Source organism: Nothobranchius furzeri, chromosome 17, assembly GCF_043380555.1.
Source record: "Nothobranchius furzeri strain GRZ-AD chromosome 17, NfurGRZ-RIMD1, whole genome shotgun sequence".
NCBI classification, from domain to species: domain Eukaryota; kingdom Metazoa; phylum Chordata; class Actinopteri; order Cyprinodontiformes; family Nothobranchiidae; genus Nothobranchius; species Nothobranchius furzeri.
Window position 1 is genome coordinate 33,971,794 of NC_091757.1, and position 16,343 is coordinate 33,988,136.

Genomic DNA, 16,343 nt, shown 5'->3' on the forward strand with positions numbered 1-16,343 from the left:
TATGAAAATAGTCTCCTACAACTATCTCCCGCATTAGCTTCTGATAGAAAATGGACAATGAAACTCTAGGATTTCAAAAGCCTGACAGATCTACGTCACAGTGTAATTTAATATTCATGGACTCACCAGCCTTGACTCGTGACGGGGAAGGCTGTTTTTGATTTAACAGGAATTGGCAGAGAACGTCTCGGCTAGTAGAAGCTAACCATTAGCATTAGCCACCACCTCACTCCTCCAGGCTTGTGTTATTTGTGGAGATAAAACATCAATGTTGCAAGTCAGTGGTGGAGCCACTGTTGTCCAATCCGAGACAAGACGTCCAAACATCAGGAAATAAGACTCAAAATCCTGAAGCATTCTGCCACTCTGTGCAGCAGAGTTTTTAGTGCTGATCCAAGCGTTTCTGGGCATTTTTTTGCCCCCCCCCCCCCCCCCCCCCCAGTACGACTGGCAAGGCATTAATTCCTACCAGAGACCACTGCAAATGTATGAATGAATGAACCACACCTTTAAAAGACAACACCATAGGGCTGGGCGATATGGCCTAAAATCAATATCACGATACATTGAGAATTTCACCTCAATAACGATAAATGGACGATAACTACAGGTGTGCACAGAAACCAAAGTTGTCCACTAGATGGGGCTGTCACATTTTTATGTGACTCAAGGTGTTACAGCTTCTTAAACAGACATGAATGTTGCCAACCTACCAACCTACACACTCATTATTTTATTATAAAATTTATTGACACGGGAAAAATAATCCCGATAAGAGTCAGAAATTTCGATAACGATACACTTTTGATATATAAAAGCATTTTTTTGGAAATTAAAAGAGCTTGAGTTTACAATATTAATGCCCATGTCTGTTGTTTGACTCTTGGCCTCACTAAAATTATTTTTAATTAAAAAAATTGCTTTGGGGCAAATTTTCTCAAACAATTAAAAGGTGAATTATCCAGATGAATTAATTACGAAGCCCCTGATTATTTCGAGTCTGACCCCATTTACAACACAGAGCTCTGTGGTTGGCGACTAAGATGAAGCAACTTCCTGATGAGTTTTGAAATGATACCACAGGGAAAACTATGCTTCATGTCAAGTTGGCAATGCAAAGCAGTTATTAGCACCTTGCCCTTGTCCAAGTAGCCTATGATCTCCTGGAAGAGCCTCTCTTTCAGTTCCTGCTGTGTCCACATGTACTCCCCATCTCGAGGTATCAGATGAGGCGCACAAGGCTTATCAGACCACTGAAGAAGGAAGCAGACATAAAGATGAATTATTTAAGAGGCAAAGTCAAACTCAAATGATCTTTGTTTCAGTTAAAAAAAAGTTTTATGTGAAGGAGACCTCGAGTAACTCGGCATGTAATAGCAGCGTATAAGCAGCCTCTGTGTAGTTCTCACAGTCCAGGTGCAAATCCCGCAGTTTATACAAATATCTGGTTACAAAAAGCCAGCAGTTAGACACAGACACCAGTCCAAAGTCCAGACAGTGCAGGCCTTCTCCTGACTCACCGGATGTAAATGTCCTCCCTCTTTTTTTCTTTGTAGAAATTCTGCAGACAAGAGAACGTTTTAATATCACATAACAGCAAACAACCTTTTCTAATCACCGGGCGTGTATTTACTCTAATACATGCACGCGAAGGGCTAAAGGCCCAATTATGTTCAATGTCAAATACAAGAGAGACACAGAAATGTTAGAGCTTTCTAGAGAAACTGTGCACGTAATTATTAACACGTGTATGCCGTGACATTGTCTGGGCAAAGAGAGAGGTGGGGACAGATCAGTATGAATGGAGGTATGTGCTGGATCGAATTGTTTGGTCTGAAGTCTCAACTACCCTCCTAAAGCATGCACAAGATGTGTTTGGGCAGCGAAAATGTAAAGCGAGCATTGACGAGCCTCAACGTTAGTAAACACAGCCTGCAGGAGAAAACCCCACCAGAACATTGACAGTGCAGCTCATGCGGTGCTCTGGACTTCCATCTTGAGTGATGGTGCGGTACGCTAGAAGGTTCTCCAGCAGGCTGCTCAGCAGCAGAGCCAGCTCCTCTCCTGACTGGGACAGGTATCGGTGGCGTCTGCAGTGATCCAGTAATCTGCCAGGGCACACACATTTCCTTCCAGTCTTCAAATTCATATCTGGCAAGCTAAAGACTTTGATAAGAAGCGGCTTATAATTTAATCAAACCACCTTGATAACCTGGTTTACTGCAGATGTTATGAAATCTTTTGAATTTCTATCTGTATCCCACACAAGATGGCTTTAAAAGTTAGCCTAATGTGTTTCACTTCATAAACAAGTTTACAAATGATTTGTGTTTGATCTGCTCTGCCGCCTTACGTTTTTTCCAGAAGGACTTTGTACTGCTCATCTCCTCGGCCTCCTTCTACCTCTTGATCCAATTTTTTAATCAGTTCATTTTCAAACTGCAAACATAAAAGCAGAAAAAGTTTGATCCTAAAGTTAAACACCACATTTATCCCAAAGAAGCTTATACCTTTCTAAAATTGTGTGCAGGACTGAAGTTGTGCTCGCACTGCATCATATCAAAGAAGATGGGAATGGTAGCCTTCCTGAGTTCTGGCTCAGGAACCAGAGTGACCTCCAGAATGGGCCCGACCATGGCTGGGATGAACTTCATTTTGTGGGGGCCTGAGGGACAACAAACATTATCACGCAGCATGGCTTCAGACGCCAATATGCCGCCTCTTCACTTCTCAACAAACAGAAGAGAAATCTAATAATGTGCCAAAGAAAAACAACACACAACGAAACTGGACAATAAAACATATTGTGTTGTTATTGCCTCTGCATTACCAGCAGGAGCCGAATAAACAGCTCCACAAACGCTACGATAACAGCAGCGTTATCAGCTCACCGAGGTTGTACCACATGTCTCTGATCTTAAACCCAATGGTCTTCCTCATGTCTCCATATCTGCAACCAATGTGAATCAAACGACAGTTTAATTAAGATCCCATCAATTAATTGACTTTTTGAGATGAACTGTAGGAGATCTCACTTGTTTAGTATCTTGTTTCGTTTCTCTTGTGAGAAGGACTCCAGCTGTAGAGATTTGTGAGTGAGGAACGCCACGGTCAAATGGAAGTAGTTGTTCCAAAGCTGCAAGAAAATCAGGATTTCTAAATAATGATATTTTATTTAGCTTCTTGTGAATCTCAGTTTAGTATCTGACAAAAGGATTTTAATCTGTGTAAAAGTTATAAATAACTATAATCCTGTGATTGACTAAATCATTCATAAACAGGCGAATGGGAAAAAACACAATAACAAGGAAAATGTGTTTCTTTAGTTTGGGGCTGGAAGATAATTCAATAGTTCAATATATCTGTCGATAGACATGTGGTGCAACAGAAAAAAAATGGGTGGATAAAATTTTGATTAAAAAAGTTTCCTTTTTTCATTATAACCTATCAGGTAGCAGCATACTAGACTCTACTTACTCCTAAACAATCAAAACCACTGACTCGAGCACGCTACCTCACAAGGCCCACTTCTCAAGCCAAAACAAAGCATGAGGCACCGAGATGTCTCAGCGAGAAGAGGCGGAGGAAAAACTAAATGGCCAGGGCTGCAAGTAAAATATATTTTCTACAATTTTTAAAATATTTTTTATAATTATCAATATTGATCAATATAAAAATTTGTTATCGATATACTTTTATTTCTATATCATTCAGCCCTAGTTTGTGTTCTTCAAAGTAAAATCATGCGAGTTTTACTAAAATTTACACATTTATGATTTTTGGTTTGTTTGTGGCGGTTTAGTTGAACGTGTGTATATGATGCAGTGTTAAGTTAGAATATACACATAATTAATAGGACTACAAAAAAAAGAAATACACTGCTGACCCTTATAATATTCTGAATATCATATAGTACATATAATATTATACAGTATTTATCAGAATACATGTTCAAAAGGAGTAGGAAGAAACAACTGTTTATTTAATCTCACCCCTTCTCGACATCCAATAACTAATAATTAGTTAATGTATTCTATGTTGCACTTTGTCTAAAGATTAGTCGTGAACAATTAAGTGCTTGCAATTTATTTACATAATTGCATAACAAACAAACACACATGGGATCATTACAACTACTATGAAGCTCTAAATAAACATTCAGCGCGTTGAAGCACATTCTGCTAGGGGACCTTCTTCCTCTTCATACCGAGTAAAACTCATCTCTTTAATCTGCCTTTTAAACATCGTCATGCTTGGATTATAAATAAAGGAATCTTGTGCATTTCCAGCATAAGAGACTTAGAAAATCACTTTGATGAGGAGGAACTGACCTGCTTTCAAACTGATTAAGCATCAAAATATTTCTTAACAAGAACACCAGGAAAATGTTTGTTATTTTTTTTCTAAGGGCATAACTGTTGTGTCCGGGCAGACCAAACACAACATTACCAATAATTCTCCTATTCACCTTAGTCAAGATTTACCTTGTAACAACAAAAACAAAGTCTGCTGTGTCTCATTCCTAGACAGAGTTAGGCAAGATCCAAGTGACTGCTAGCTTTTCATACAAACACGATTTCCCCCAAAAGAGGTCATTCATGAAGCCCTCTAAAGTGGGTGAGCAAGTAGTTATTTATAAATTTTACACTGAAACACATTTTAAAATGGCTATGGAGTCCCTTTGAGGCAGGGAGAACAAGCCTCACCTGTAGTTCAAAGTGAGTCTGGTCCAGGAAAAGCCTGTTGAGCACATTTGAGTACTGGTTAATGGCTCTCAGGAAGACCTGCATCTGCACCAGGTTCATGACCATCCAATCAGCAGGAAAGACGTTTCCCATGAGGTACTTAAACATGATGAAGGTCTCCATAAGGAAGTCCTAAAACCAGAAAAATAAAACCTTTATAGCAAATGCATCATCTCAGCATCGTTTAGGAAATGCAGTAGCAACCAAAAGCTGAAAACACACACACACAGGTGAATGTGCATCACTGCCCTCACATGTCAGTCACACATGATGCCCTTTAGCTTAATGGAGGCCCACTAACCTCCTCATCCTGTCAGTGCAATCAGCTGTATGAAATGTCTGTAATCAATATTCTCTTAAGGAGCAGTAAGTGGTCAGGGTGGTTTATAGCGCATTATTGATGGGAGGCTTCGGGACAAGATGTAGCCAACAGAGAAGGAACCGAGACACTTACAATGATATCCTGTCTCGTTTTGAAGGTGCTGATGTAGTGGGTGTAATGCATGTCATCCATTTGCTTCAGGATGGCCGTCATGCAGGCAAGATAGTGGCCCTGCCAAAGAGGTGATGGCCATTACTCAAGAGAGTTCACAAAAAGCAGATGCACATGCATGATGAAGCACACGTCAAACTCATTTTGCTGAGGCCGCGTTGATGTTGGGACACATCCGATCTGTTGATGTGTTGAGTCTTACAATGAGAGGAGAGGATCTGTCCATGTTGATGACAGTGCGGTTAACCCTACGGAGGAGACGCTCCATTATCAGCTGAATGTGACCTCTGGTTGGACCCTGAGAATAAAGAACAGACCCAGGAACAGCTATCAGATAAACACAACCTGTGGACTCTAACATCAGATTAAATGGGGCTGATTCACACTGAAGTGCAAAATCTTGCAATATGTTTTAACTAAAACTAGTTGGATGGTTTGTTTTTAGGTAAACTGACTGATATAATCATGGCCAGAACCGGGCCCTTCATTAGTTAGAATAAGAGGCTTTTGTTTTTCTGTCATAAACATCAACAGATCACAGCGGGAAGAGGCTCTTGGGTGATGTGGACCAGTCAGTGGAGGGACTTTCTCAGATGCTGATTCTTCTGAAGACTGACAACCATCTCACATGTGTGTGGGGGGTGGACTGTTGGTACTAGTTATTCTCAGAGTGATGGGCTGTGATAAATGCTTCTCTAAAATCCTGAAGATGTTTTTGCCCGTTGAGTTTGTGTCCTTGTGCCCCTGAGTGTTACAGACTAGCAGGCTGTCCAAAAGCTTACCTGATGCTGAGAACACAGGTTCTGGGTTTTCACCGTCAGAGCTGAATGGATATCAAGATGAGTCATGTCTTACATTGTTGATCATCTGAGATCTTTATTAATTATTATTTGATCATTATTGATATTATTTAGCATTGTTGGACAAATGTTGGACAAAATATTCTTATTTTTATTTTTTTATTCATCTTTTTTCCCCATCGCTGCAAGTCCATTTCATCTGTGCTAAATATATCAGTATAACTATGATGCAATTCTCCTTTCTACCTATGGGCCTATTACACCAGTTAAAATCTTCTGGATCATTTAACACTGAACAAAAAAAAAAAGACTATTCTACTTCACAGGAAGATTTTCCCAGACCAGATTGGAAGTGTAGTCCCTCCAGCATGCTCAGGGTCTGCCCACAGGCTTCCCTCCAAGCCAAACTTTCCTGGACATACCCTCTTAAGAGAAGCCAAATGATCTCTGCAGGATCCAAAAAGCTGCCGTTTTACTGTGAACTCCCTACAGATGACTGAGTGTGGACCTCAGATCTTGGTTCCAAGTGCCAGAATGAATCAATGCTGCAGCTGATTTCCAACAATCAATCTCCCTTTTGTGTGCATTAAGGTAAACTCTTTACCACGTCTTTGCGGCCCAGGTTGTCCAGCACAGTGCTGAGTAGTTGGACACAAGCCTCGTAGTCCGGTTTACAAGAGTGGTCGTCTAGCTGCCCACTCAGCTGGTCAGTGATGAGTGGCAGAAGAACATCTCGACATTCTGCAGCAACAAACAAGAAAAGCTGAATCCACATTAGATCTCAAATCCCATTCCCTTCTAATTAATCTTACCTGGTGAATAATATACACAAGTAATGCATGGAAGAAGCTTTTTAATTTGTTTTTCTTCATGACTGAAATGTCATGACGTAGTTTTGGGGCCACAAACGTTCCTACCTGGCTGCCTGAAAAGGTCACTCTCAACAATTTTGCACATGCAGCCCAGCTTCTGACGCACGAGCTGCGAATCTGGAATGCTACCAATGAACTTTGCAAGGAGAACACTAAAAGAAAACACAAAGAAACAGCTGTCTAGACAACTCTAATGCAAATTTTTTTCATAACTTGTAATTATTGTCACAGAGAGCTAATAAGCAGCAGATTGATTTTACAGCAGCAGGAACAACACCTTTACTCAGAAGCAAGTCTAATAATTTGCACTGAGACAGGCAATTATCATTTTCTGTTGTGCAAACCCTCTGGTGACTTACCTGAGCTTTATGGGATCAAACACTGTCTGGATGTCATTAATGATGCTGGGGAGGTATTTCAATATCGCCCCCTAAAAATATATAAAACATAAAATAAAAAATTTTAAATCTGTTCTCATCAGACCGAATCTCAGGGGTGTTTTTTCTTTCTTCTTTCTATTAAAACAAGTGTTTCACCAGCTTTAGCCCTCACTTTACTGAAACTGCAAACAAGGATGTCACTTGATGTTGCTGACAGTGTAATTTTTCATTGCCTATTCAATAACATTATCTAAATGCATTTGATGAATTTAGTAGTAAGCACGGGCTGGTGGGTTTCAAGGTATACCGCAGAAAGGTCCAATGCAGAAATGCCTCTTATTAAGGCAGCATAAGAAACGTTATGCAGTGCCAGGCTAAGTTTACCATTATTCTCCTGTTCCTGTTCCATCTGTGATGCTAATACGTTAGCAGTTACACAGGCAGGCCACACGGCTGAAGGACGTGCATCTTTTATCCTGTCTAAAAGGATGAAGTCAGTTTTGGAAATTATCTGAATATTGAAAAATAGACTAGCTGCCATGGCTTGGAGAAATGAAGACCCTTAAAGTTGAAGAACTTCATGCAAAGAGTAGCTGCTAAAGGAGGTAACACGTTAATTTAATTTTACAGTCATGAGCTACATCACAGCTGAGCTTCAGATGGAGGATTTGGAGTCTTATTTCCTGACATTTGGACATCTTTACATTAGACGATTCCAACCACTGTCACATGAATAAACAAATACACATTAACCCCCCGTCACCCTATGAAACAGATAAACAAATGACAAAAAGATGGAAAAACTATCAATTGTTAATATCGGCCCAGTTTTATTTATCGAACTGATACGATATGTTAAAAAAATGACTAACATCGGCCGATACCATTACTGAAGCTGATATATCGTGCATCCCTACTTGAAACAGTAAAATTTTTCTTTCAAAGTAAATAGCAATGTGTTCAAGAAAGACTTTTATTTTATGTGGAGGCATTTCATAAAAAAGCATCAAGTTTTGTCATACTGCAATACTATAAAACTGTGGTATTTCTGCTGCTTGTCTATTTAAATATAAACAATATAAACAACATATCAGAAATTTACTGTCATTGTGACAAATATGCGCACGACAGTAGGTAGAGGCAGAAGATCATCCACCTCTGGTTCAGCTGATTTCAGTTGTGCTGAAGACGGTGCACAGGATGAGCATGTCTCTGATTTTGGTGGCTCTTCAGTGGCACACAAAACCTTGGTATCCAGAAGTGACTAATCTGTGTTTTATCATCTGGATTTGATGGCCCTTTTGGTGGCTCATGAAGTACTTTCTGCTGGGTCTGAGTTGCCATCTTAGATGGCGTTGTCGGCACAGGTTTGATAGCTGCTCATGGGGCGTATTTATAATAATAATGCATTGAACTTATATAGCGCTTTTCTAGACACCCAAAGATGCTTTCACACACTCTCACATTCACACACTGCTAGTGATGGTAAGCTACTTGTAGCCACAGCCGCCCTGGGGAGGTCTGACAGAGGCGAGGCTGCCGTTTGGCGCCGTCGGCCCCTCTGACCACCACTAACACAGGCAAGTTTGGTGAAGTGTCTTGCCCAAGGACACAACAGCAGGATACCCCTAGCGGGAGCTGGAATCGAACCCATGACCCTCCGATCATGAGGAAACCCGCTCTACCACCTGAGCTACTGCTGCCCCAGTATTTATATGTCCCATTGTACCTTCGTTGTACCGCGTTCCTCTCCTTCAGGGAGCAGTGGTTATATGCATAACCTAACGTTTTCTTTTCCACTGTCACCCTCATACTGTGCTGCTCAGAATGGAGACTGCACTAAAACAATCCTTCAATCTAGGCTCCTGGTTTCTTTCTATAGGGCATTTTTAATTGATGAAAATCTAGTTTTATTCAAATGTAATTACGCTTGCTGCATCCAATCAGCATGAATCTGTTCCTGGTATGATTTAGATATGCTGCTTTGTACAGAGCTGTGAGTTGACTTGGGTCATGATCTGGAGCTTTATAAATAAACCTAATTGAGTTGATCTGAATAGGAATTAAACACAAAAATTGTTGTGCATGTTGTAATGACAACAGATAAAAGTAAAGAACTTATTCACAATTACTGTCATCACATTGTGTAGTGTGTGGCCGCAGCATTCAACCAAATGCACCAGATTTGTTCAAAAGTATAAATTCATGTAGTTCAATCCAAATTTGTTATTTTAAAACATTTTCAGTTCTACAAAGTTAAAATAAACACATAAACACACAACTTACCTTTATCTTCACTGCCTCTTCCAGAGGTCTGTCCATTAGAGTGTTGAACGAGAGGAAAAGCGTATGAATGGAGTTAAAGAAAGCATCTCCATCTTCACTGTTCACACAACATCTAAGTAAGGAAGCAAAAAAACTTCACAAAAATCATCTCTAAAATATTAAAATTCTGAGTGCATGCATGTGTGACGGGACTCCTGATACCTGAAAGACAGGACTCTTGACTGTACAATAAACCTGAAAAGGTACTTGAGAGCTTTAAGTGCTGCGTAGAGCCTCTCTGTCAGGGTGGGCTCCTCAGCGTGACCCACATAGTAGTTAAGCACCTTGGTTAGTTTCCTGAGAGAGTGAATAAGTCAGACTGGTAATTTGGGAGCAGGCGGAGGAGAGGAGCAACGGAGCAAAAAAGTACTAAAAATAAAAGCCAACAAGTGTAGGCGACCAAGAGCGCTGTACTCACATGTAAGCCAGAGTGGCACTGAAGTGTTTGTTGATATAAGTTTCCAGGACTGGATTAAAATGCTGGAATTTAATGTCACCAATAAGGTTGATAATGAAAACCTGTTAAACACAAAAATGGGAAACAAATTCAGAGCTTTATGTAAAACAGTTTGACCGCATGAGCAAACAGGATTCACAGAAAACCAGTGTTACAGTTAAGAGGTTTGTCCTCTGCTGCTGATGATGTATCTGCGCTGCATCAGGGGTTCCCTAATACTAATAACTTTCTGCAACTGCGGATTTGGTTGTTTTGCAAGAGAAGTGCTAAAGACAAAGTGTCAGACAACATCAAGAAGCAACATGATTATTGTTTTAAATAAATCACATGAAGGCATGAAATTCACATGAAGGCGAGAGACACAATGTCATTTAAGTATGGAGCTGACGGTCCCCATATTTCAGTTCTATTTGAAAGCACGGTGATGCATTAGGCTCCTCATATGCAAAGTGCCACAAAGAGTTATGAAACATTTTAAAAAATAATGCAGAAACAAAAGTTTCTTTCCTTTCATCAGTTTTGCAGACGCCACAGAAAAAGTAGGACCCAGACAATCCATTTCTGAGGCATAAGAGTTATATTTTGTGAGATTGATGCATTTCAATCCTCTGTCAAGCTTTTTGTAATGGCCTAAACCATGACCTTAAATGTCTTAACACTTGAAGGCTGCTACTAAAAAGCAGTCAAAGGAAATGCTTTTATCACAGTAGGCAACACTGACAGCCTCCTTCTCTGTGTATGCGTCCACCATATAAGTGTTTTTATTTGCATTCCATGTGAATGAAGCTAAATATTTGTAACTTTCCTTGACTGACAATTATACCAACAATGGTTTTACCAAAGACTAACCAGGGCATTGAACACCAGAGTGTCATAAGTGTCCTTTTCTGAAGTCTCCATCATGATGTTGAACAGAGCATCGAGAGTGTCCTGAAGGAACTGTGGACGAAACACAAACCAGTAAAACCAGCATTCTTTTTGGTTCAAATAGATATTCTCACAACAGATGCCCACGACCAACTCTGCATAAAACCACGCACCACTCTGAGTTCGAAGCATCTGTGTAATCAGCTGAAGTGGTAGCAGAGGTGATTTTGGTGAGATTACACTTTGTAACTAGCAAATTATTCAATATATGCATTTAAAAGTAGCCTGACCAGCCAGCCCCCTGCTTCCTTATGGGAAGCATTGGGTCTGGGAACTTTCCTATTCCAATAACCCCACCTCCTGAGAATTCTAACTGAGCCAATCAGCGCTGAGCAGTGTACGTCGCACAGCACAACGCTCAGTTTTTCATAAACATGGCGTTTGAAGCAAAGTTCACAGCAGCTCTTACCTCTGTTCTAAATGACTTGGACATGTCTTTAAAACCTCAACAAGTAGACGCGCTAACAGCCTTTCTTCTAAAGGAAGATGTTTGTGCCATCACCAGATGCCATTTTGGACTACAGCTAAAAAACTGCAGAGTCAAGCGTTACAGTCGGCATTTCCACTGTTTTTCTGATTGGTTATTTTTGAGCCGGCTGGTCCCGCCCCTCATGTGCCTCTCTGCCAGCAGGTAACCGATCTAGTTCTCTATGTATAATTAAACAGAGGATGAGTCTGGCAGGCCAGGCTAATATAAAGGTGCTCTAGAATAACTTTTCTACAATTGGAAACGTGTTCTTTCAGCCTCTACACCCGGGGTCTCCAACTAAATATGTTGAGGGGCCAGAGTTTTTCTCTTCAGACATCGTGGCCAGATGCTCTTCTAAACTAAAGTTCAAGTATTACTGCATATTATTAATTTAACTCATTAACTGCCACTGACAATAAGTCGCTATTTTAAATCCAACCGTTCACTGCCAATGATGACTTAAGTCGTCATTTGCATTTTTTACTTAAGTGGGCGTCGGAACAAGCCCTCGCATCGTGTGAGCAAACATCTCAGTTCTGAAGTCGATCTTCATCCGCATACGTCACAGGTGATGTGATCAGCAATCAGAAAATCAATGTGATAGGAGATCGTTTTGGGCCGTTGTTGTAAAAAAAGGGAGATGCAAACCGGAAAAGCTTCTGCCGATAAGAATTTGACAACGGATTATGAAAGAACGGATAACGCTTGAAACGCGCAGATTCTCCCTGATGTAAGAGGTGAGCCTCCTCTTTATTTTGTTAGTTTTGGTGTGGACATCATCCTAGTGCACAACGTTCTGTGACTCTTAAAAAACAGTGAAAAAGCTGAACAACGCTGGCAGCGAATGGCTTTTCCTATTCAGAAAACGGCTGGCAGTGAATGAGTCGATATATTCCCTGGATGCCAAGTGCTGTAGCATAATCAGCATCAAACACAAGAACTAAATCTAGAGCAAATTTTAGGAACATTTGTCAAGCAGAAGAAACTTCTGCAAATTAGCATCACAATGTTTTTATATTCTATAAATACTTAGATATAAATTAACATGTTTTTTTCTTCTGGGATATCAGTTGATCCACATGATGGAAGTAAAGTTAAGGCTGCACAATATATTGCAACAAAACTGTCATTAAAATAACAATGTGAATAATATTTCTAACTGCTAGCTTCACAATAAACCAGTCTGGTATTTATTCCAAGTGACATGCATGTGCATGCTGATCTGATGGAGTCTGCCCCTGATGTCCACACCTGCTTTAGATGATGGTGGCTTTTGTCGTGACAGAACTCCGTAAGAGGCCTGAGGAAAATGTGAGTTTTGCCATATTGTTTTAGCAACATTCAAGAAAAACAATGCTATTTCTAATATGACGCTGCCCGAGGTGAAACTCGAGTGTTGGTGTTTAAAAGCAGACGCTGCTGCAGAACTCTTTTCCAAATTCTAAAGAGAAAATAATTCCACTAAACAGCAGGAAAGACAAAAGCATTTTACCAAAATAAAAGTCTACTGGAGATCCAAACACACAAAAATGACTAAACCTTTGACTTTTCTTCTATTTTTTATTGGATGCTTAAAAGAAAATGAACCTACTTTTCATCTAACAAGTAAATAGATTCTATTTTATTGGTGCTGTGATGTAGTAAACATGATTCATCACATGCAGCTGCTATACTTACACCTTAGTACAGAATCATGTAAGAAACCGTGTTCATCTACTGGTCTGTGGATCACTAACGAGCTTGATTCAAATTCTGATTTCATAACATGGATTGTTCATAAGACCCCAAAATCTTAAGTCCCTATGGGTGAGACGTAGTAACAAGTCTTTTTTTTTTTTGTGATACTGTATAAAGCAGTCCTAGAATTCAGAACCGCATTTATGTTGTTGTTGTTTTTGAATAAAGGCAGCTTGGGGAGTTTAGTGTAGCATATAAACAAGTCTGTGCCGTTGCTGAGCTGCTTTCCAATCTAAAGGACTAATGTAGTAACGGCCACTGAGAAACGATCACTTCTGAGAAAGGCTGGAATAACACATCATAGGCTTAGACACACCTCCTTACATTTGCATTGCCCAACCCACTTCAACATCGGCAAAATGTAAATGATGTTACAGTGCTGCTAGCCGCAAAACAACGCAAGCCCATGCCATGTTTACTGCCAGCATGATCTACTGTTAGCGTCTTTGTTGGATGAGAGGAAAACAAACAAGAATTTTGGGAGCACATGTGTAACATTTCAAGATATATTGGGAATATCCAGACTTTGAATGAATGCCAGATGGATCCACAGCTGCCTATTGAGTGATGTACACAGCTGTACTCAGTTTCTAGCTTCAGGCTGCTTCATAGAGCCATCAAGGTAAACCAACCAATCAGCAGGAAGCTCATTTACTGGGAAAACAGTCTTTCTATTGTAACGCTTTTTTTAAGGGTTCTGTTTGACCATTTATCAGGGCTACTGGTAGCCTAGTGAACTAGACCAAATTCTTGCTTTGCAAAGTTTGGTCTAGGAACACTCCACTGGAACTTCTGCAGCTCCTAACAGCACTCAGGCTGGCCAATCACAGCTCTCTAGAGGGGTTTCAAACACAAAGAGCTGTGATTGGTCCATAATGGTGGGCCAATCATAGTGCCCTATCTGCTTAATGAACAAATCACAGAGCTTTATCTGCTTTGTGGGCCAATCAGGGCACTCTGCATGCCTGGTGGGTGGGATGATGCAACTTAGTGAAACAAGATGGCGACAGCTCGTTTGAAACGGCTTTTACATCAATTTTGGACTATTAGAACTTGGGCTTCATTAGAATCAGGAGCAGATAGATGTATTTAAGTGCTTTTTTCTTAAAGAAAAAAATATGTTTTCTCCTTCTTCAACTGCGGACCACCTCATTTACCGATGGCTGTCGCGGTGAGTATGTCACATTCATTGTCCAGTATCATGCGGAGATCATTTGAAAGACAACGGTAGAACCCGCCTCACAACCGAGAGCCATCAACGGAGCGTTGCTAAATAATACATTTATTTAGTCTGGCTTGCCAGGCTAGGCTACTGAGACATTTTGGGCTATAACAAAGTTTATTTTGTATCTTAGAGGCTCAAACAAGTTTCCAATTGAAAAAGCAATTGTTCTAGGGCTGTTTTACTAGCAGTTGAGTCCTGGTCTCATGCTTTTGTCCTCAACTTTGACCAATGTGTGGACTTACTTTGACAATCTCGCCTCCTTCCACCTCCATGAGTCTTTGTAAAATCTGCTGAAGATCCTCAGGATTAGATCTCCAGTTCAACAGACCAAGCAGATCCACTAAAGAGAGAAAATACATCAACACCCAACAACAGATCCTATAAGGGCAACCTAGCTTGTGTTAGAACACAAGCGAAGGTAACTGAGTTAAGAGCTTAAAATTTCAATAACAACATAATTAGTCCCATGTCTGGAAACATCAGCAAAGTATTAGCAACACAGATCAGCTTAATTAAATTTAAAGCGATCTGTTGAGGGGCTGCAAATTCGTCCTTCACTGGATTCCTAAAGATGACTCCTGACAAGATGCATTTTAATTATCATTGACTTCCTGACTGGGGGGTTGGGTAAACTAGAAATGAGCCTGGCAGTACCGTTCTGGGTCAGCTTAGTGGAGCAGGTGAGCATTGCTATCTGGAAGCTGTCTTTAGTCATAGGAATAGCCCCCGAATGGTGGAACTGCTTCCCCGTCTGCTTCTCCTTTTCCTCCACCTCAGCCCAGGTTGCCGGCAAAGTGAGGTAAACCTTTGCATCTTCCACCTTTTTCACATCAACCTGAGAAATTTATAGCACATAGAATAAATCATGGAGCACATTGATTGATGGAGATGTAACCTCATATTTATCGACTGGCCAGAGATTGATGTATAAGCCAGCTGTCCACAGTCTGAGGTTCACAACAGATTTTTGCATAATTGGATCACCAACCTTCAGTGAATTCAATTCAACCTGTAATACAAATACTGAAATATTATCCTGTGACACTACCTTGTAGACGATAAGTTCGTGCTTGCCATCTTTTAGCGTGGTCCCATCTCCTCTCATTAGCCTGACGAAGGCCATACCGAAAGGCTTCTCTGATTTGTCCCTGGCTGAAGGACACACAGGGGCATAAATTGGGAGTAAATCCAACACTAGTTGTTTATAAACATGCTCTTCCAGGGAAATAACCATAACTCACAGTCTTGGGAGGATCTGTGTCGAAACATCACCCTGAGATGGCAGCGGCACACGTCTTCAATTGGAATTGTAACCTTTAAGGGGAATAATGTACACAAAAGGAAGGAAATTTGTATGAGCAGAATATTATACCTATAATTTTCCTAAACGATTATGTTGAGCTACAGAAAATCTATGGAAAATAATTAGACAACATGAGATATGACATGTGCAGAGTGGTGGATCCATAACATGAGCTTACCTTTACCGTTTCATTCCAACAAGGCTGCTTCACCTGGTAGTAAATGACGGACCTGTACTCCGTTATGCCATCATAGCCAGCGCCAGGAAATATTGCTTTCTGCACAAAATGAAAGGAGATTAGTTTTACACGACAACAATATTCATTTTCTTCGTGCTGAGCTTCAAACCCACTTTGGCAACAAGAAAAATATTTACAGCTGAAATATAAAATAATGGAAGCATAGCTGGAGACGTAAACCTGCTAAGAAAATGATTAAAACAGGAGCCGTGTGAGCAGGTCTTTTGAGACTGTGCTGAAATAGATGCTGCTGTTTTATCAGATAATTTATGTCACTCTCCATCTTATTCTGACATGTCAGCATGCTGCCGCAAAAGTAACTAAGGATAGCTAAGGCTGATGTCAGACTCATTAATTTTCCTGTTATTTGGC

The 16,343-nt window shown here is 40.4% G+C and overlaps 1 protein-coding gene across 3 annotated transcripts in view; it reads right to left on the reverse strand.

Annotated features, from left to right (window-relative positions):
• The window catches only part of dock5 (dedicator of cytokinesis 5), an 83,971-nt gene that overhangs the window by 13,035 nt on the left and 54,593 nt on the right, over positions 1-16,343 (reverse strand). For all 3 annotated transcript variants that reach the window (XM_070546521.1, XM_070546520.1, XM_054731312.2), the window contains exons 15-37: positions 15,912-16,010; positions 15,672-15,744; positions 15,479-15,582; positions 15,085-15,265; positions 14,673-14,770; positions 10,922-11,011; positions 10,034-10,134; positions 9,778-9,912; positions 9,577-9,688; positions 7,270-7,340; positions 6,956-7,062; positions 6,643-6,779; positions 5,441-5,536; positions 5,200-5,298; positions 4,707-4,877; positions 3,036-3,136; positions 2,892-2,950; positions 2,511-2,665; positions 2,354-2,439; positions 1,952-2,108; positions 1,521-1,561; positions 1,354-1,444; positions 1,134-1,253 (exon numbers count right to left, since the gene is read on the reverse strand). In XM_070546521.1, coding sequence (XP_070402622.1) covers positions 1,134-1,253; positions 1,354-1,444; positions 1,521-1,561; positions 1,952-2,108; positions 2,354-2,439; positions 2,511-2,665; positions 2,892-2,950; positions 3,036-3,136; positions 4,707-4,877; positions 5,200-5,298; positions 5,441-5,536; positions 6,643-6,779; positions 6,956-7,062; positions 7,270-7,340; positions 9,577-9,688; positions 9,778-9,912; positions 10,034-10,134; positions 10,922-11,011; positions 14,673-14,770; positions 15,085-15,265; positions 15,479-15,582; positions 15,672-15,744; positions 15,912-16,010 — 2,484 coding nt within the window. The remainder of the gene's footprint in view (positions 1-1,133; positions 1,254-1,353; positions 1,445-1,520; positions 1,562-1,951; positions 2,109-2,353; positions 2,440-2,510; positions 2,666-2,891; positions 2,951-3,035; positions 3,137-4,706; positions 4,878-5,199; positions 5,299-5,440; positions 5,537-6,642; positions 6,780-6,955; positions 7,063-7,269; positions 7,341-9,576; positions 9,689-9,777; positions 9,913-10,033; positions 10,135-10,921; positions 11,012-14,672; positions 14,771-15,084; positions 15,266-15,478; positions 15,583-15,671; positions 15,745-15,911; positions 16,011-16,343) is intronic.